Below are 21,490 nucleotides of genomic sequence, written 5' to 3'. Positions count from 1 at the left end.
AAATGTGTGACACTCCAAAAGAACTGTATCATTTTCCCAATTTATGCAGACTGAAATCAGGAGGACATATGTGGGAAAAGATATAAAGGTGTGGGATAATGGTGGAAAGAATATAAAATTCCATCTGCCTGAATTTATTGATATGGGGCCACCAAGCAAAGATTTGCGATAATTACTAAAACACTGTTTGGTTGGCTGAAACATGAACCAAAAGGTGACCCACACTAAATGAAGCTGAAAAGCCAGAACTGCCCTGGGGTAATGTAGATGAAGTTACCCAATAACTTATAGAGATCACATGTTAGATTGGATTTATGATGACCCTATATCTGTGAGGAATACATTTGTCACTGCAGCCCCATCATTTGTGAGGAGCTCTGTGGTTCTTCTTTTTTGTGGGTCTGATACTCCTGTGGGAACTGATGCCACTGAACTGGGATCCTTACATGAAAGGGGGATGACTGGATCCAAAGTTAGCAAGAGCCAAGTGGCTGCACTAATATTAGATGGGTATAGTTGCCACAATAGACAGCATACTCGAACCAGAATGGTCTAACTCACAAAGGCCTATGGCATTTGCTAGTTGATCACGGGGTAAATAGAAGTGAAACTTGATCTGTATAAGCAAAAGAGTTCTAAATCAAGTGAACAAAAGTGTAACTTGAATTTAAAACCATAAAAACATCAGGGCCCCTTACTAACTACCCAAGCAAGAACACCTTAGTGAAACGAATGCCGAGACCCCTTGGAGAATGACTCACTGCCAAAAATTCATGGCTTAAATCTCCCTCCCATCCCTCCCCAAATGTTTTGAACAGCTGCCTACTGATTGTACATTGAGGAATAGGAAATGATCAGATATTTGGGGAATCAATAGACCTTAACTCTGAGCTGATAGTAATTCCAGATACCTAAATCATCATTGTGGCCTACCAGAGCAGGGCTGTAATAGTCAGGGCACTCTAGAGAAACAGAACCAACAGAAAATATCCATTAATGTGAGATTTTATAAAAGTGCCTCAAGCAGCTGTGCAGATGTACAAGTTCAAATTCTGTAGGGCAAGCTGACAGCTGGAAACTCCAATAAAGTCATCAATGAACTATCTGGGAGAGGCTGGTTAGCCGAGGAAAAATGAAAGTTTTCTTTATCCCTTAAAAAAATTCAACTTATTGGATTAAATCCAATTGATTGGGTTCTCTCATTGCAGAAGACACTCCCTTAGTTGACTGTAGATGCAATCATGCACAGATTGAGTCAGCTGACTGATGATTTAATAAACTAGCCTTCTGCTTTCTTAACCAGCCATAAAGTGTTCTTGCAATAACAGGCCAGTGTTTGCTTGACCAGACAACTGGGTGCCATCACCTGGTCAAGCTGACAAATGAACCTAATCATCACAGAATGGACTTATGCAGATCAGGTGGTCAATGGTAGTTTAATGTAGTTCCATCTTCCATGGGTTCAGTGGGTCCCCAAACTCATTCTGTTGTTATTTCCCCCATTTCAGAATGCATAAATGGAATAGATGTACTTAGCAACTGGTAGAAAACATACATTGGTTCTGACCTGTGGAGTGAAGTTATCATGATAGGAAAGGCAAAGTAGAAGCAATTAGACCTGCTTCTACCTTGAAAAATGGTAAGACAAAAGCAAAAATACATTAACGGTAAGATTTTAGAGATGAGTGCCATCATTAAGAATTTGAAGGAAACAGGGGTGTTGATTCCATTCGTGTCCCCATTCAACTCTCTTATTTGGTCTGTGCAGAAAGAAAGATGGCAGATGACTGTCATAAACTTAATGAAGTGGTGACTCCAATTGCAATTGCTGTCCCAGATGTGGTAACAATGTTTAAGGAAATTAACACATCCTCTGATATCCTGTATGCAGTTATTCATCCACAAATGTTTTTCCCCTAAAAATTGTTGTAAATACCACAAGAAACACTCTGCTTTTAGCTGGCAAGGTCAGCAATACACCTTCACTGTTCTACTCCAGAATATATCAACTCTGCAAGCCCTGTTATAATCTAGTCCACAGATACTCTGATTGCCTTTCCCTCCAACAAGACATCACATGGTCTATTATATTGATGGCATCATGCTGATTGCCTGGAAAAGATCTCTTAGGATGTCTCTCAGCATTACTATGCCCTGTGATTAAAGTCAATGGAAAACTGCAACATCCCAATCCAGGCAGTAGGAATAACGGCCCAGATACTTCAAGAATGAAGATTGGGTTATCTCAAAAAAACAGGAAAATTAATGTACTCACAGAGGGTAAAAGGAATATGTGATAACTTTTTGAAGAAAATAGTTATAAATACCAACTGTTACCATGTGGCCAGTTGCAGAAACAAGAACTGCAATGGTTATGATTATTTCTTCCTTATTTTGCTATGAATGTGTGTGTGTGTGTGTTATTTCTTCTCACATCCCCCTATCAGATAACTTAAGTTGTATTAACTTTATATCATAATATTCAAGTTACAGGATATCAAGTATAAATTGACAGTAACCCAAGGGTTTGCCTTCTCTTCTAGGCAGAGGGCTAGTGCAATTCTGCTGGTATGCAGGACAGTTACATTATGTTATATACAAATATCACTATGTCATTGTCTCTAGTTACAGATTAAGTTGAATTTAAAGACTGTGCATGGGTGCCAAGTTGGCCATGGTATATTACCCCAAATTAATTTCAAATCTTACAACACCATTTTTCCAATAGAACATGCCAAATGACATCAAGTGCTTAAATAAACAAGCATGATGAGACCAGCATGATCTATTGTGAAGCATGGATAAGCCCTAGCTATCATTTCAGAAGGCTACCAAGAGATACATATAGGAAGATGAAGACCGTTATCTTTCTATAAACACATGGACATGAGAGGCATCTGTGAAAGGGGCAGCTTCTATGCAGTATAATCTATGTAACTTGTGTCTTAAGAAGTTTTAAAAGGGGGAGACAAATTGGGGGGTACATTTTCTCAAACACTAGTCTTTTCAATATAAGAAGTAATTGCAGCCACAACACTATGGGTAGCTCTGTTCACCGCATGAATAAAAGATAAAATCTCAACATATCTTCTACTGTAGCCACATCTTGATTGCTAAGGGAAATGTCAGGCTGTGACTGCTGGGGAGAACTTCTGTAAATGGATAGGAAAGTTGATGTAAAGCAGATAAAGTTTTCTGTTCTAAAACAGATCCCCAAAGCATAGAAACATTGGGTAAATATATGGCTAAACATATGGCTGTCCTTTCAAAGGGCTGAGGGTTTTTTTTTTCTCATCCCCTTCTCATCCTTGAAAAATGGCTCATCCTGTCCAAGGTCAGCTGTCCCTAGGTCTGTCTTTCCTAGCTGTATTCTGAGCAGCTTGGGGTTCAGAATGGTCTTCTAGGGTACACCTCATCATGAATTTCTGTTGAATTAAAGGGATCTAACAAGCACATGGGAACCAAAATCCCCTTCACAGAGAGACTCTGATTGAGGTAAGAGCTGGACACAACCACTGGTCAAAACCGCTGCAAAACAGCCAAAAAGTGCCCCCAGATACCCTCCTTTCCCTTGATTCCATAAACCCAGCAATCTGCAGCAGCAGGGGAACCATCTCAACAATATAAGCTGATTGGGCCTGTATTCCTCAAACCTATTTAAATTTAGTTTCTTGATTATAAAGCTGTTAATTATAATTCTCTGCCCCAGCAGATACAAGTGGAGCAACTCCAAGCTGGGATGGAAAGTAAGAAAACTAGGCAAATATAGCAAGGCTCCAGCTTCTTCACTTAGCACACCTAGATACCACATCCTGGGGAAGACAACTCCTGAATAAAAGCTGGTTCTTGGAGATACACTACTTCAGTACAAGCAGATTATCTGAATAACTCTCTGGAAACACTACTAAAAATTTCAGTGACTTATCTCTTACACACTCAAATTAATCTGTGACCAAAAACAAGGCAGGGTTCAGACAGCAAAAAGAAAAGAGGTGAAGATTTTTTAGTGCTACAGCATTTTTATGCTCCAATAATATACAATGTGAATTTACTCTATTATTTTACATCTTATCATACTACCACACTAGGATCATACACACATTTCCCCTTTCTGTTTATTCGTCATAGTAAAGAGAATTATCATGCCTTATTCCAGAAGATGCACGTCCTCATTAAAACTGTTTTTCGGTTGATTCCTGTAGTGTCAACTCATGGTTAGCCACAGTAATGAGGAGAGGTAATGGCACCAAAAAATGCAACAGGGAGAAACCCAAATCAATTCATCCTTGGTATCAGGATGCTTTCTTTTAATATTTTACAGCAGATTTCCTTCACCAAATAATTTACTTTAATTTGAAATCTTTGTAAATCCCAGAAACTCTTACTGCTGTAATGGCACAGAAAAGTTACCAAGCATTTTCTGATTTATGGAAATTAACTTGAGATGAAAAATTAGTTGTAGCTAAACCAGAAAGATAAGCTATATATATGAACAATCAGTTGATTTTTGCTTAGAAGCAATTATAACAGGTTCAAATGTGTGAGTGTGTGTGTGTAAAGATGTGTCATACACTGGTGTATATATGTATGCATGTATGTCTAGAGGTACATGTGTGCACTTTAAAGCATAGAGAGAGTGGTTACACTATAGTGTATAGAAATGAGGAAGTTATATTTCTCATATCATGAAACACTAAATGTTTTCATTAGTGGAAAATTTCTGTATATTTTGTGAAACATTCTATAGAAATAGAAGTATAAAATAATTTTAAATGAATAATACAGAATAATATAAATATCAGCAAAAAAAGAATTAATGTGAAGATAACTGTTTCATCATTCTATACAGGAAATAGGCAAACTCCCAAAAAAGAAAAAGGAGAAAATCAACTTACATTGATAGTATAGGGATTTCCATAAACTAGTGAAAATTGTAACACTGGAATTATAAAAATAAAAGTCTTCCTAATAAACTGCATTCACCAGATCAATCACCTTTTGAAAATGATACTTAAAAGGCAATTTTGTCATCAGAAAGAGCACAAAATACATTAGAACTCAACACATCTCAAGTGGACACTGTATTGGAGACGAAACCAACCATCTTGTTCAGAACGAGGTGAGAACAGGATGATTTTCCTCGGTCCCTGTGTGTCTACAAGTCAGGAGGTTAATTTGACTCAAAGCCAAAAACATTTAGGAAACACATATACTGATCTCATTACAATCTTCCTATTTCTCTCTCTTTTTCTGATAAAAAAAATTTCCATTCATAAATGTCCAGTCAAAATCTAGGGTGTGGTAGTCTATAAAATACTGTTTTAATATATAGAAATGAAACCAACAGCTCTATTTCTAATGTTTGTTGAAGTAAATATACATTACTAAAATGAAAACTTAAAAATACAATTAGTATGAAATTTTATTATTTTTCATTATTTATTAATAAAATAAAAAATATGTTATTTTATTTAAGTGGCAGTACAACTTAATGGTTAGGAAATAGGATTTTGGGGTCAGACTGCTGGAGCCAAATCCTGATTCTGCCACGTGACAGAAAACGACCTTGAGCAAGACGGAAATCTTGTTCAGGGCCTCACTGGCCCGTTTATTTGCAGTTATTGTGACAATCAAACAAACTGGAACATATCAAACACTCCACATAGTGACTATATATAACACACTTAAGAAAGAAAGGCACCATCGTACCATGAGCTTCTGCCTAACTGCTAAATACTGTATCTTTGACAACTTGGTAAGATAAAAACCTCTGTAAAAATTGAAATAACCCGGCTTCCTGGTGCCTTCGATTATGGAAGTCTTCCCTATAACCATCACTTGTTTTATAACAAAACATAAATTTGTTCAATACATTATCAAATATACACATAAGAAAACCCAAAACATCCCTTTTTTTAAAACAGAATTCACCAAATGTGGCACAGGTAACACTTAACTGCCCTATCATAGATAACTTCCATTTTTCAAGGATTATGATTTCGCACTCCAAGAAAGCTTTGAATACATCCCAGGGTTCCTGCGATTATTTTTTCGACTGTCTTTTAATGTGTCTGGCTTCAGGACTTAGTAACCAAGTCAAAAAATACTTTTAGAATTTTAAAATAAAGGTTATACAAATAAACACACTTGATAATAATAGTAAAATCAAATGAAGTATTTACGGAAATAGCCAGTTCTACAGGGCGATCATATATGAAGACGGCTTTGGACTCTTGATGAGGACCGGTGTTAACAACCGCACGTTTCTAGGCACATGCAGACAGGCTGCTGTGGCTGTATCCTCCCTAATACCAAGTTTAATGACACATGCCATGAGTTCCTCTTAAGAACAGGTTACGTCTCCATCATTCAAGTGTCTAAACATTCTTAAAGCTATTTCTACTTTTTTTTGAGGTGATACCATTTCATGGAGTCATATATTCTATAAGGTTATATACTCTTGGTACACCAGAAATTTGTTTTGTTTCAAACTTCAAAAGGGTCATTTTCTGGGCTTATTGTGGAATTTAGTAAAATTTAAAAAGTATGCTAAATTATTTATATAATTATGATTTCATGGAGTTTGACATTGCGTTGTCATCGCACATGTGGGAGTACTTCCATTCCCTGAGTCACGGACGGCAAACTGCGCACAGAGGGGAGGGCGCACAAACTGCGCGCACAGAGGGGAGGGCACGCAAACTGCGCGCACAGAGGGGAGGGCACGCAAACTGCGTGCACAGAGGGGAGGGCACCAATTTTGAGTAAAGCAGAGCTGTCCTTTTCTTTTTGAGTTTTGCTAACATATCAACTGAGTCTAACCACCAGTTGGCTCATTTTGAAATGAAATCTCTCATGAACTGGAAAAGAAGCAGTAAAGCTCGTTGTAATTTTGCACAAACAAATCCAATGCCTGGAGAATGCACTTGAATACATTGGAAAACTGGCAAAAGGGACTTGTTTTAACCAGTGAAAAAGAGGCAATATAAAAGCTGAAAAATATAACTCAGTTATTTAAGACATAGAACTAACATAAAAGACATCCTGACATAACCATGAAACTTGACTATATGCCTATATCATGTTGAAATGGAAATAATTGCTGTATAAATGGTTCCGTTCACGGTAAATTTCCTATTTAGCATTTTAAATGCTAACCAGATAATATCACATTTAAAGTGCAGTGATTTTAAGATGCACAGATATTAATTTTAAAATAGAGTCTTACCCTGCTCGAAGGGTTTTCCTGGACTCCACGTGCGGAAATAATCATCCTATAGGGGAAAATAAGGTGAAATGAGCATGCGTGAGTAATTCAACTTTAAAGATTAATATAAAATATTAAAGAAAATATAAAATACAGAAGCTATATACCAACCTCTACTTCCTGAAATGGCAAGCAGCAAATTATAAAAAAATAAAATAAAAAAGGAACAAGAGAAAAAGAATAGTTATCAAAAGAGAACACATATTATAGAAACATCTTTCAAAAAGCATGTTGATTTTCATTGCAAGTCAATATTTACTCTAACAATTTGACTATTTGAGATTGCCACTTTTTCTAAATATTATAATGCAATACTTTCCATTGCAATTCATGTGTATTATAAACAACCCAGGGAATTACTCCAAGCTAATAAATTATAACAGTTTCCAATTATACAACTGCATTTTCCACTAGTTTTATAGTAAATAGCACCATTAATATAAGAGAAAATACCAAGTGATTCTGCAATAGTCTCTAGAGTATAAATATATTTTATACAAGTCATTCATATGTTAATTAAATATAATTAATTGATCAAAATGCAACTTGGCATTTGAAAAAAAACCATACCTAATTAAATTTTTCCTCAAATTTAATTCTCTGATAAGGAAAAGAATCAATGCAACATATTTACTATTATTTAGTAATTATGACCAACAAAATTGAGGCAATGTGTACTGAAAAGAAAAAGGTAAGCATGGCCAAATTGACTAAATCTATTTTATTTATTTGTCTCATCCATGCCATCTCTTATTGTGAATAAAATACATCTGCTGTAAAATTAATAAGCGTCTTCCCCTGTAGTAGCAGCATAGCACGTCGTGGTGAAGGTCTCTTAGGCCACGTGGCGAAGGGCATCCCTTAGACCTACCAAGGGCCACTACAGGAGAGTCAGAAGCGGCCAACTGCAGATTCTTTGAATGCTCCTGCCGATTTTTGGCTAGTGCCCTCTGATGTACAGAAAGGAGAATGCAGCACATATTTTAATCATTGAAACAAATGCACTTCCCCAACATAGTTAGGGAAGTTAAGTTACAGAAGTTATCGCTTATTGTAACTGAGCATTCACCACCACCTTCTGAACTCGCACCTCACCGACTTCAATGAAAGGAAAAGCAGAAGAAAAGAGAAACCACAGAAGACATCTCTCTCAGTCATATACATACACGAGAGAGAGAAAAGATTATATTAAGCCAGGGACAAACTGTGGCTACCCATTTTCATAGGCTCTCACATAATTATACAGAGACAATTTAAGAGAAAATAACACCGCTGAATAGGTTAGATAAATATTGACATTCTAAATGTCCTTTTAAAAACAATTGCAACATGGTAGAATTCTTGGAAAACGGTTTTCAAATTAAGTTATTACCCTAAGTCTCAAAACTTGAGCAGAGGATCCTAACACACCCATTTAATATCTTTGTTTTTTAATGAAACCTTGCTGTTCTGAGATGACTACTATTCAGTCTGAGTATGGAAAGAGTTTTAATATTCGGAAGAACACTCTAATGGGCACATAAGCGATGGATTTGGACTCAGGCAAATCAGCATTCTAAGTCTGTCGTTGCTACTCATTGAGTGCATCACCGTAAAAGAGTGATGATGGAAACCTTAGATACTTGTAACTAAATTAGACCAATAATATCTCCTACCTGGTAGGCTTTCTGTGAAGATCAGTTATAATCTTAGGTAAAATACCAAGCAGAGTGCATGGCATAAAGGAAGTGCTAAAGGATAAGAGCTCATCAGAGGAGCCAAGGTCATCTCTGTCATGTCCTTAGACAACACCGTGGACAAGCTCTCACGGCTGCTGACAATCTTGTAGTTTTGTGGTTCCTCCCAAACTGTCACGGGCAACACACAATGTTTCAAAGCTGAGGTCCAAACTGCCACCAATAGAACTTCAAATGCGAGATGAAGTCAACTTTGCAGGTTTATCTGCATTTACGACCGTAGTTAATGCAAAAAAGCAAGTGTGCAGTTCTCACCCCAGGCTACTCTGGAGGGGAAGGGCTACTGGTGGCACCACCCAAACAGACATGGGTAAGTTTGCATTGCCATAGCAACTGCACCCACAGGAACACCACAGAGTCTCAGAGGGATGAGTATGCATGGAATGGACATGGCTAGCATCAGAGGCCAATACAGTGGAAGCGACAGTTTTGACACAACAATTGAAATCTATTCGATACAATCTTGTATTATATTTCAATGAGGATTCAGCAATTTATATTAAAGAAATGTTAAAAGAATTTTCAAGCTATAGGAAAAAGTTTTACATAATTATAAAACAAAATACAGAAGGTAATACATTTTGGACATACTGCAAAAGTAAAATGTCAAAGTGATGGTTAACAATGGTTGATATTGGTGACACAGCATACTCGTTTCCTAAGCAAATACAACAGTCCAGACATCTAGTCTTCTGGTCATTCGATACCCCCAGAATTTAGATGAGATAAACTTCCCACATTGCTGCTCGCCTGATATGAAGTCTGATATCAGAATAGCTGGGATTTTGTATAGGATCTTTATACATTGTCATTCCTTTGGGGAATATGAATACGCACGCTTGTATATTTACACATTTTGAATGTATATGCATGCATACATTGATATTTGAAATAGATGGGGCTATGACAGAAAAAATTAAGATATGCCCTAAAATTAAATAATATTTTATGGTTCAGGTGAGACATCTCATAAGGCAGATGAAATTTATCTAATTAAATTTTTGCCGAAAAAAAAAACCCTCATGGTAAGGTTGGTAATATTTCTCCAAATATTTGCAGAACTACCTGATATATGATTATGCAAACCCAGAAATCTGAGGTCCAAAGGCTAAATAAATAAATATGCAAAGAAAACAGTTGGTATGGAATTGCCAACTGTTTTAGTTAGGGTTCTCTAGAGAAACAGAATCAACAGGGAACACTTGCAAATATAAAATTTATAAAAGTGTCTCATGTGACCACGGGAAAGCAGAGTTCAAAATCCGCAGGGCAGGCTGTGAAGCTGAGGACTCTGATGGAGGGTCTGGATGAACTTCACAGGAGAGGCTCGTCAGCCGACACAGGAAATGCCTGTCTCTTCTGAATCCTCCTTATAAGGCTTTCAGTGATTAGATTAAGCATCATTCATTGCAGAAGACACTCCCCTTTGGCTGATACATGATCATGATTTAATTCTATGAAATGTCCTCATCGCAAAAGAGAGGCAAGCACTTGCCCAACCACCATTGGCCAAGTTGACACATGAACCTGACCATGACAGCCCACCCCTTGCCAACTTGGCAACTATACATACCACCTTCAACCATACCTAATTTCTAAATAAAAAACAATGAAATGCACATTTTTTTTCTTTCACCTAACAATACTCAACTGTCCTGCATATAACTGGAAACACATTAAATCTCTACAGAATAGAGTGCAAATCCTTGGGCAACATTCATTCTTAAACTTGATATCTTACAACTTAAATAGTATAACATGAACAAAACAGCATCACAGTCCTCAATTCTGTAACTGATTACGTGGTCAAAGTTCATCTTTATCACTACCTTCTTCCACTACCCATTCCATGCTCCCTTTTCACTCAGCAAGCACTTCAGCTGGCCGTGGTTATTTGCCTGGTGGAGTGACCCAAACCTTCATTCCTGAAGTTTCAGAGCCATTAGTACTCCTGCCTGGATTGTGTTGTTGCAGTTTTCCATTGATTTTAATCACAGGGCATGGTAGTACTAATAGATGCCCCAGGGGACCTCCTATATTCCAAGAAAACTCTTCTTTACCTCCATTATGTAGTTACAGTCCTACTTTCCCCTGATAGTCAGGGTCAATCACCCCAGAAAATAATGTAATCCCCTTTTTGGCTTGTTGATCCAGAGGCATAAGTAGCCCAAAGTGACCAGGTGGCAATCTTAACTTCCAGTTCAGTGGTATCACTGTTGTTCCTCCTGGAGAAAGCACACCCCGTTTTGGAACTAAAACCTGTAGACCAGCAGAACTCAGGGTCGCAGGGACAGGAAGCAAAAATTTTCCTAGTGGATCACTAGGGGTAATAGTGAGTGGTACCACACCCATTTCCACCCCTTGGTTCCTGGACCCATGGATCCTGGCTATGGGAGAAACAGCACCATACAGCGGATGCTGATTCAGAGCACACACAGCTTCCTGGAGAACATTACCCCAGCCTTTCAAGGTATTGCCACCTAGTTGGCACCGTAATTGAGTTTTCAAAAGGCCATTCCACCGTTCTACCAATCCAGCTGCTTCTGGATGATGGGGAACATGGTAAGACCAGAGAATTCCATGAGCATGTGCCCATTCCCGCACTTCATTTGCTGTGAAGTGTGTTCCTTGATCCGAAGCAATGCTATGTGGAATACCATGACGATGGATAAGGCATTCTGTAAGCCCACGGATGGTAGTTTTGGCAGAAGCATTGCATGCAGGCAAAGCAAATCCATATTGAGAGTATGTGTCTATTCCAGTTAGAGCAAATCGCTGCCTTATCTCCTGTGAAGTTTGTCCAGACCCTTCATCAGAATCGTCAGCTTCACAGCCTACCCTGCGGATTTTCAACTCTGTGTTCCTGCGGTCACGTGAGACACTTTTATAAATTTTATATTTGTGAGTGTTCCATGAGATTGATTTGGAAAGAGGTGGGCCACTGCGTAGGCCCTTGGAAAAGGTGGACTGTCACTTTCTAAAGCTGAAGGATAAATGACTTTCAGACTTTGAAATCCCATGGCGCTTGCCCTGCAGGTTTTACATCTGTGTTCCTTCCAATTTCTCCTGTGAATATCTTCCTCTGCATATTGGCACCAGACAGTGAATATCTTCCTTTGCATATTGGCACCAGACAACTTGTTTTGAGATTCACAGGTCCACAGCCAGAAGAGAATTTTTGCACCTTAATATTGTTTTAGGTTATGCTTGTAGTTGCCAAGTTAGCAAGAGGTGGACATGTGGTAGTTGGATTCAGTTGTCAACTTGGCCAGGTGAAGATGCCTAGTTTTGTTGCTGCAGACATGAGCCAACGGTACGTGAACCTCATCTGTTGCTGATTACATCTGCAATTGGCTAGGAGGCATGCCTGCTGCAATGAATGATGTTTGACTTAATTGGCTGGTGCCTAAATGAGAGACTCAACATAGCACAGCCCAAGCCGCTCAGCATACCTCATCTCAGGACTCACAGCTCAGCCCAGGCCTTTGGAGATGCAGAAAGGAGTCACCCCAGGGAGTTGTTGGAACCCAGAGATCACCCTGTGTCTTCCCACATAAGAAAGAACCTCAGTTGAAAGCTAGCTGCCTTTCCTCTGAAGAACTAATGACACATATCCCCTTTTATTAAAAGCCAACACATCTCTGGTGTGTTGCATTCCGACAGCTAGCAAACTAGAACACCAACTATATTCATTGGCACTTAATCATTATAGTTATTAGTTTTGCAATAAATTATTCCATAAAGTGATGTGTCCTTCCACATGTCACTCACCAGGACACAGTACCTTACAATAGTGCTCTGTTCCCCTTTTTTTTATTGATAGAGGCCCATGTGCGTGTTTCCTCAATGACATTTAGAATTATATTTTATTATATTAAGTACTTAAGAAGTTTAGTTTTTTTAGCAATGCAGTATTTTACATTTTTTTACTTTTGTCCCAATATGATACCTCCAAAATCAGTGTTTTATTAGTGATGCCATTGACGTAACAATTATGTCTCAAAATGAATTAGGATGAAAAACTGAAAAAAATACAACAGAAAATAATTAAAGGATTTAAAGATGACCATATCTTAGAACAAATTCTAAAATCCTAGCTCAACAATTTCAATTAATAAGTTGGTAGGAAGGAAGGAAGGAAGGAAGGAAGGAGGGGAGGGAGGGAGGGAGGAAGGAAGGAAGGAAGGAAGGAAGGAAGGAAGGAAGGAAGGAAGGAAGGAAGGAAGGAAAGAAGGAGGGAAGGAAGGAAACAATATTCAAGTGCAAAGTGTGATCTATTATGCATAATGATTCAGTAATTCTTATCTAAATTATATTTGCTCATTAATTTAATCAACAATATTTATTGTCTGTTATACTCCACTTCTAAGGAGGAAAGAAAAATCAGTGAAGAAAACACCTCTGCCTTCCTAAAGGTTAGAGGATGTCTTTGGGACAACTACACAATATAATTCTGCATAATGTTTGTGAAGAAAAGAGTGGTTCTACAAATAATCATTGTGGAGAACTCCTGTTCTTCTTAATTTATTCTATATTGTTATTTACATTTTTTTCTTTGCTTCTCAAAATGGCATTGTGCAAATGCAGAAAGAGAAAAATCTAGCCTATTATTCATAAGAGTACCTGAATAAGAATTTTAGATTCAGGTTCAAAGACACCATCAATTACAAAAACGAAACATCTGTGAAAGTCCAAAATAAATTTTCAAAACATAGAACTAAATCTTGTTGCTTTCCTCTACAAAATTTTCTAGTTTTCAAAACTTTCAAAACTATTAATGGCTTTTTAAACTTCCCAGAAAATGGTTTTGTCGGTATTCATTCATGAGGAACAACCCATATCCCTTGATAGAACCTCATTTATGCTCCTTGCTGTGAATTCTTTGAACATTTCTGGATTTAATTATCTGGAATAAACTGTTCCTCTTGATAAGAAATACTGTTTCTTGGTTTTATTCCACATCTATAGAAATTTAGAAATAAGACCCAATAGAAAGTGGAAAAATGTTTATAGACTAAAAATGCCAAGCAAATAAAACATGGAGCATGGTAAAAGGGCCATTTCCTTTAAACAGTGTCCAGATGCCAAGGTCACCTAAGAGAAGAGAAAAATCAAATGGATCAGCCAATTTCTCTGCGAATGTGTGATTAATATTGCCAGTGAACTGAATCTTGCAAACAGTTCAGAGTGTGGTTAATTATGATCCAGGGAAAGCAAATTCAATATCAAACACGTTTAAGCAAAAGTAAAAGAGATTTTGTGTTGTTGGCAAGTGAAATGTGCTTGGAGCAGTGCTGAGCCACTTCATGTACTAACACTGTTGTTTATGGACTTAGTCATCTGATATTTAAAAGATACTCAAATGTGGATATTAAATTAGATCAGAAGTGTATTTACCAGTTTGAAGGTGGGAGGCCATATGTGCTAAAAAGATAAAAGGATTTAGCAGCTGAAAAAGCAGAGAGTGGTGTTAATAAGGACTGCAGTGAAGAATGCAAGAATCGTTGCCAAGGAGCACAGGTCAGAGTTCCCAGGCAGAGTTCTTGCAAAATGCGTAGGTGGCAAATTTTCCTTTTAAAAAAGTTCTTCACTGCTACCATTTTCCAAACCTGATTATTCTGTAGCCTTGGAAATAATTGTATTTGTCCCAAATAGTCAACTACTCTTTAAGATAGTTAAAGAGTACTTAACTAGATAGTTTAAGGTAGTTAAAGAGTACTTAACTAGTTAAAGAGTCCTCAAGTACTAGTGGAGGGGAAAGGGCAATTTCCCATCAGTACAGTCTGAATGTATTGATTAATGTCCATTGCACAAGGAGCTAAGGGGTGAGACAGCTCAAAGTGGTCAGAAGGCTACCTGCTAAACAGTTTCTCAATTTTCCAAAAAATTAGTTATTTGATTTGCAAATGTCCTCTGAGAGCATACCATCAGTCATTTCTAAGAAGCAATTGCAGTACTGTTCAATAGAGCTAGACTCCCAGTCATGGAAATGAGCCTTTTATTGTTTGCCTAGGAAAGAAAAATATAAAGCACAAGAGTAATTTAATGCTATAGGTCATTCTAGAAAAGCAGGACATCAGGAGTACAATTTAAGCACAGCATTTGGAAATCTACAGGGCAGCTTGAGGAGACTGAGTTTAGAGTGAGATTTAGAAGACTAGTTGGGATGACAAAATGTCACATACTGTGTCGGTTTGCTAATGCTGCCAGAATGCAATATACCAAAAAATGGAAAGGGTTTTACTAAGGAAATTTATTAAATTACAAGTTCTCAAGCCATACATATGTCCAAACTAAGGCATCCAGAGAAAGATACCCTGACTCAAGAATGGCTGATGTCCGTCACATGGGATGGCCCATCGCTGGCATCTGCTGGTCTTTGTTTCTAGCTCCATTGCTTCCAGCTTCTTATGACAGTGGTTTCCTCTCCAAGCATCTGTGGGCCTTTACTCAGCTCCTCTGGGACACAGCTCTGGATTCTGGGTTAATCAGCATCTCATGGGAAGTCGCATGGCGATGTCTCCAGGGCACTGCTCAATGTCTAAGCATCGGCTCTCTCTCTCAGCAGTCCAAGCATCTCCAAACATCTATGTCTCTGTCAACTCTGTAGCAACTGTTCTCCAAGCATCTGCATCTGAGGCTTCTCTGAAATGTTTCCCTTTGAAAGGACTCCAGTAAACTAATCGAGACCCACCTTGAACGGGTGGAGTCACATCTCTCTCTAACCAAGTGTTCACACCCACAACCAGGTGTGTCACAGCTCCATGGAGATCATCCAATTAATGTTTCCTATCGTAAACAATAAAGTTGCCCCCACAAGACTAGATAAGGATTAAAACATGGCTCTTTGGGGCACATAGTAATTTCAAATCAGCACACCAACCATTAAATTCCTCAGGCCTCGGAAGTACCCACCTATCTCCACTTACCAGGCCCTGGAAAACAAGCTGTGTGGATTATCTCGTGCCATGGGGCCTAGACAGATGCACACACATAGAAAATCAAAAGAAGACAATGGAATTGCTGAATTCCACGCTAACTCCTGCCTTCACTTGATGATGTCTTGAATTTTAATGCAATATTTCTTTAAAGCTTACCCCATAAATCATTATTTCTGCTACTACCCTGGCTTTTGAGGTGGTACAGTATAGCAGAAATTTTAGGAACCACACAAATTTGAGGAAAAGCTGTAACTCTACAACTAACTGCCAAAGGAATTTTAAACACTATGCATTTTTACCTTCAAATTCCACAAATGAAAATCTGTTCATAATATCAATTTTGCAAGGTTTTGTGGATATTAAATCAAGGGACATATGAAAATAACAAGCGCAATTTCTAGCATGTAATAAACTCTAAATAAACAAAATTTTGTTGCCTTTCTTATTTACTCCCAAATAACATTAAATGAAAAATTTTTATCAAGGCTCTCCTATTAACAGTTTCCAGCTTCAAACATTCATTCATTCATTCATACACTCACTCATCCACGCAACCATTGGCATTACGAGTTTACAGATCTACAGATTGTGAAAATGTCCAAATTAAAGCACCAAGAAGAGGTTACCTGCACTCAAGAAAAGCTGAAGACATCTGGAACACCTCTGTAAGCTTGGAAAGCACATGGCTGCCATGTGCTGGTCCCTGTTTCTGGTTCCTGCTCTAGCTTCTGATGCCAGTGATTTCCCTCTAAGTGTCTATGGGCCTCCACTCTGTTCCTCTGGAACAGAACTCTGGATTCTGGTTTCCTTAGCATCTCCCAGGAAGGCACACAGTCGTGTCCCCAGGGCTCTACCTGGTTCTCTCTGTCATACTAAAAGCATCTCCAAACCTCTGTGTCTCTATCAGGTCTAAGGCAACTATTCTCCAAACATCTGCAGATTCCCCAAATATTTCTCTTTTTAAATAAATCGAAACCCACCTTGAATGGGTGGACTCCCATCTCCATCTAATCAAAAGGTCACACCCACAATTGGACACGCCACATCTCTATGGAGATAATCTAATCAAAACGTTCTACCCTACAGTGTTGAATCAGGATTAAAAGAAATAGCTGCCTCCAACACGATTAGACTAGGAAAAATTAACATGGCTTTTCTGGGTTACAAATAGCTTCAAACTGGCACATTCCACCCTCTTGACCCCAAAGAAGCATGTTTTTTCCATTTATAAAACACATTGACACCATCACAGCATCACAAAAGCCTTAAACGATTTCAGTAACGTACAGGTACCGTACTAAGTCAAAAACAGTACAAAATCTCATCAAAGTCAGTTACAGGCATGGTCTGTCCTAAGGCAAACAAAAAAAAAAAAAAAAAGACTGTCCTCTGGCTGTGGACCTGTGAAACTCGGAACAAGCACAAGTTATCTGCTGCCAGTGAAGAAAGCAGAGACATTCACAGGATACCTGCTTCCATTACCATAGGGAGAAATCAAAACAGGGGTCACCCGACCCAACCAGACCTGAAAACATGCAGGGCAAACTCCATTAGCTTTCAAATTCTGAGAGTCATTTATTCTTTGGTCTTTAGAAAGCAACAGCCCCACTCTTTCCAAGGGCCTACATAGCAGCCCTGCAAGCTCTCTACATGCTGGGGTGAGCTGCCACACTGGGGTGCAAGGGGGGGGGTCACCTTCCTCTTGACTCTACCCTGTCCAAGCTTCAGGGTAGCGCCAGGTATCTCTGCCATCTCCAGGGCACATGCCCAACCCCTCCAAAACAATGGCATGGCATCCAGCCTCCTCCAACTCCCAATTTATGTGCTCCACCCTTTCCAATTCATGGGGTAGCAAAACCCTGCCTGAGCATTGAGGCAGAAGGGCCACCCTCTGCCTTTGGGGCAAACTCTCCACGTGCATGGGTGGGTCTACTCTCTTAGCCAAAGGTTTCTTGGCTTAGGACCTTAGCTTCCATAGCTCCACCTCTGAAATAATTTTTCCTTCAATGTGTCCCTTTTAATCCAGACTGGCAGTGGTTCCACTTATACATATCCCACACCACTCTTTTCAGTTTTCTATGTAGTATGCAGGATCATAACCATAAGAAAAATGGGACTTTCCACAAATCCTTTCTGAATAACTCTATCTCCAATCCTGGCTTGTCCTGTAATGGCTGACTGTCCCCATGTTTGCTTACATCCTCAGTGGGACCCTATTCATTTTCTGGAAGCCCAGAATTTTCCAGAACACCAGTTTCTTCTCTCTTTTTATGTAAGGGTTCAGTTTTCAATTTATTTCACCCCTCTCACATTTTACTATAAGCTTCAAGGAGTAATCAGGCTGCAATTTCCACATTTAGGTTTCAATTTCCTCAGCTATGTATCCTGTATTGTCACCATTAAATTTTAACTTCAATTCCACACAGTTCAGCCAAATTCTTTACCATATTTAAACATGGGTCGCCTTCCTTCCAGTATGCAATAACGCATTCCTTATTTCTATCTAAAGCCTCGTTGGAGGCATCTTTAGAGTCCACATTTCTACTTTCAGGCTCTTCAAAGAAACTCAGGCCTTCTCTATCAAAATCCTTACAACTCTTTTAGAATCTTCCCCTTAGTCATTTAAAAAGTGGTTTCAACATGTTTACTACTTGCGAACCACAGCAGCACCCCTCTCCTGGTACCAAAATCTGTACTGATTTGCTAAAGCTGCCAGAATGCAACATATCAGAAATTGAATGGCTTTTAAAAAGTGAATTTAATGAGTTTTAAGTTTAAAATTCTAAGGCTGTGAAAATGCCCAAAGTAAGGCACCAAGAAGAGGTGCCATCCAGAACATCTCTGTCAGCTGGGAAGGCATGTGGCTCACATCTGCTTGTCCTTTTTTTCTGGTTCTGTTGCTTCCAGTTTCTCCAGCCAGTGAGCCTCTCCTGTGGAGGTCATCCAGACCATCACTGGGGTTGCCAGTTTCACAGCCAGCCTTATGGATTTTGGACTCTTGCATTTCCACACTTGGTGAGGTACCTTTATGAATCCCATATTTACAGATATCCCCTGTTGGTTCTGTTCTCTATAGAACACTGACTAATGCAATGAGTAATACAAATTGATGACTAACATAAAGTTGTGAAGAAAATGTTTATACAGAAGGAAGATGAAGCAGTGGAAGCAGAGAAGGAGTAAGACTGAGTTTTATTAAAAGATTGGAGAAAACCAAAGAAAATGACCAGCTCCTTTCTCAAATTTTGAATGATTTCCTTCTCTAGGCTCCCTGATGTCAAGCTTTAATATGACTCATTCTTCCCACGAGTTCCCCATTTCTGTCTGTTATCAGTACATGCATCCGATGCCCAATGTCCAACACTTCACACGTCTTAGAGAATTTTATTGTAAGAAAATGGGCCTAAACAAATGCATTGCCTCAGAGGATCATTTACTTTACATACTTTGATAGGCATAGTGTGAAACACATGCATATGATTTAACTTTTGTATAAATCCCAGAGGTAATTTACTAGTATTTATAGTACCCTAAATAGGAATCCATAGTCTAGGGACAACTGTGGAATCATTATAGGTATTATTGCAAACATTTACACAAGATACTTAGTTAGTTAGGGTAAGGTATTGGTTAGGTTGGCTAGAAAGAGCATAGGAGCTCCCAAATCCTTGTAGGACCTTGTGATACCTGCATGAATTGGTGTCACGCCTTTCCGAGAGGACAATGCTCCCATAATCAGGAGACTGGCTGATGAGTCCCCCCATCAGGATTCCTACCAGAGCCGCCTGCCCAAAGCGACCTGCTCCTGCATTTGTGCATAGAGGTTTACAGGAAACAGCTACACCCATTTATGTATGACCCACAAAACCAGTACTTTAACTACCTGCTCTTTACAGGAAAGATCCTCTGGGTCCCCTTTAGGGCACTGAGTTCCCCACCGTGGGATAGCCTCTGCGAGGGGCTTGTCAGCTTCTGAGAATCAAGCCTGCAGAATATTCTAAGCACATAAGAGCAGGTAGTATGACCACTTTTGTGTCTGTTCACTAAAATGAAATATTTGGTAAAATTTTGATATATATGGTAGAATTTGGTGAAGACTTGTTTGTACTCACCTTTTGGTGGGGGGAACTAAGGCCATTCAGCTTCTATTACCCTCTAGTCAGTACTTAAAATTGGTAATTCCAACCCCAAAACTGCACCAGGGAAAGAAGAGGAGAGGGGATGGCAGAGGAGGGGAAGGAAGGGGAGAGGGAGGGAAGGGAAGGGTGAGGAAGGGAGAGGACGAGAGAGGAATTCTACCAAAAGGCACTATTTTATAATTTTCTTTCCCTATCATTACTCCATTTTTTAAATTTTCATTTTCTCTGTAAGCTTTCCTCTTTTATATTTCTTCCTCTCAGAATAAAAGCCCAAAGTTGGTCTCGACGTCATTACCCAGTCCTGGGGCACTGATGTCAAATGGAATCAGTCAGACCCCCCAAAGTCCTGCGATATTATCTCAACTGTGGTTACTGCAAAAGCCACTACTTACGTAGACTGTGTGGCCAAAAATGTCTCAGTGATGCCCAGTACTGCCTAAGTCTTCAAATATTACAAATGCCGCTGTAAGAAGACTAGTAAGACGTCCGGGGATGTCACACAGTAAAGGAGCACAGGTGTTGGAAGTGTCACTCTCCTAAAGCTTCTCTTTCTACTTTGGTGTCTTTAGTAAAAGTTAAACTGAAAGTAAATCCAAAAGACATGTTTTATTATTAATAATCCACAAGAAATTTTCATTTTTAAAAGTTCTATACTAAGGTGTTAAATGAGGTGCAAATGTGAGGTATAAATATATAAAGAAATAATGAGAATCAAAAATAGAAGCCTAATACATAACAAATATTCTGTGGGTACAAAGAGCCTTAGAAATCCAGTTTGGTTTGTGAAGGCCTTCTTTATTGAAGAATCTGTTTTGTCCCTCCCCTGTGTTGTCCAGGAGGAACCAGTTGATAAGATCACGTCTATAAGCTCAAAGGAACTTACAGCCACATGACCTGGCTAACAACCATAAAAATTCTGTCATCTGGTACAAGCAAGCAAAAGGCCAGAATTGACAGAAATAATAGTTCCTTCTACCCTAAACAAAGAATGGAATATTGGAAACAAGGCCCAGGAAATGACTGAGGAATCTGTAATGCTTATCTCTGAAGAGAGAAAACATCAAAGAGAAAGAAAAATGAGAGGGAGAGGAAAAGAGAACAAAAGATGCTTTCAGCTGTTTCTAGTTTCTCATTCAATTGGGCAACTAATTCTGGCAACTACCTAGAAAGGACAGGGAGCTGCTAGAAGGCAAGAGTTTGATTTAGTCTTGAGCTACTAGCTCCAATTTCAACGTTCGTTCACTGACTGCTTCCAAGAGTTCATGTGGTGATTTTGGAATTAAATGATCCTGGGTTGAAATATCTGCTTCCCAAACTAATAGAGATTTAACTTGTCAAGCCCTTTAATCTGTATGTGGATAAATTTCTCCATTTGCCAAAAAGTGTCATAACTGATTGGAAGGCTGG

General features: G+C 38.8%; 1 protein-coding gene across 1 annotated transcript in view; it reads right to left on the bottom strand.

Moving 5' to 3' along the window:
- The window catches only part of SPOCK3 (SPARC (osteonectin), cwcv and kazal like domains proteoglycan 3), a 398,330-nt gene that overhangs the window by 228,969 nt on the left and 147,871 nt on the right, over positions 1-21,490 (bottom strand). The window contains exons 2-3 of the mRNA XM_077144397.1: positions 7,379-7,387; positions 7,229-7,274 (exon numbers count right to left, since the gene is read on the bottom strand). Coding sequence (XP_077000512.1) covers positions 7,229-7,274; positions 7,379-7,387 — 55 coding nt within the window. The remainder of the gene's footprint in view (positions 1-7,228; positions 7,275-7,378; positions 7,388-21,490) is intronic.

This window comes from Tamandua tetradactyla, chromosome 26, assembly GCF_023851605.1.
Source record: "Tamandua tetradactyla isolate mTamTet1 chromosome 26, mTamTet1.pri, whole genome shotgun sequence".
Lineage (NCBI taxonomy): Eukaryota > Metazoa > Chordata > Mammalia > Pilosa > Myrmecophagidae > Tamandua > Tamandua tetradactyla.
The sequence above is the reverse complement of the archived record's forward strand: the minus strand, read 5'-3'. Positions and strand labels throughout refer to the sequence as shown.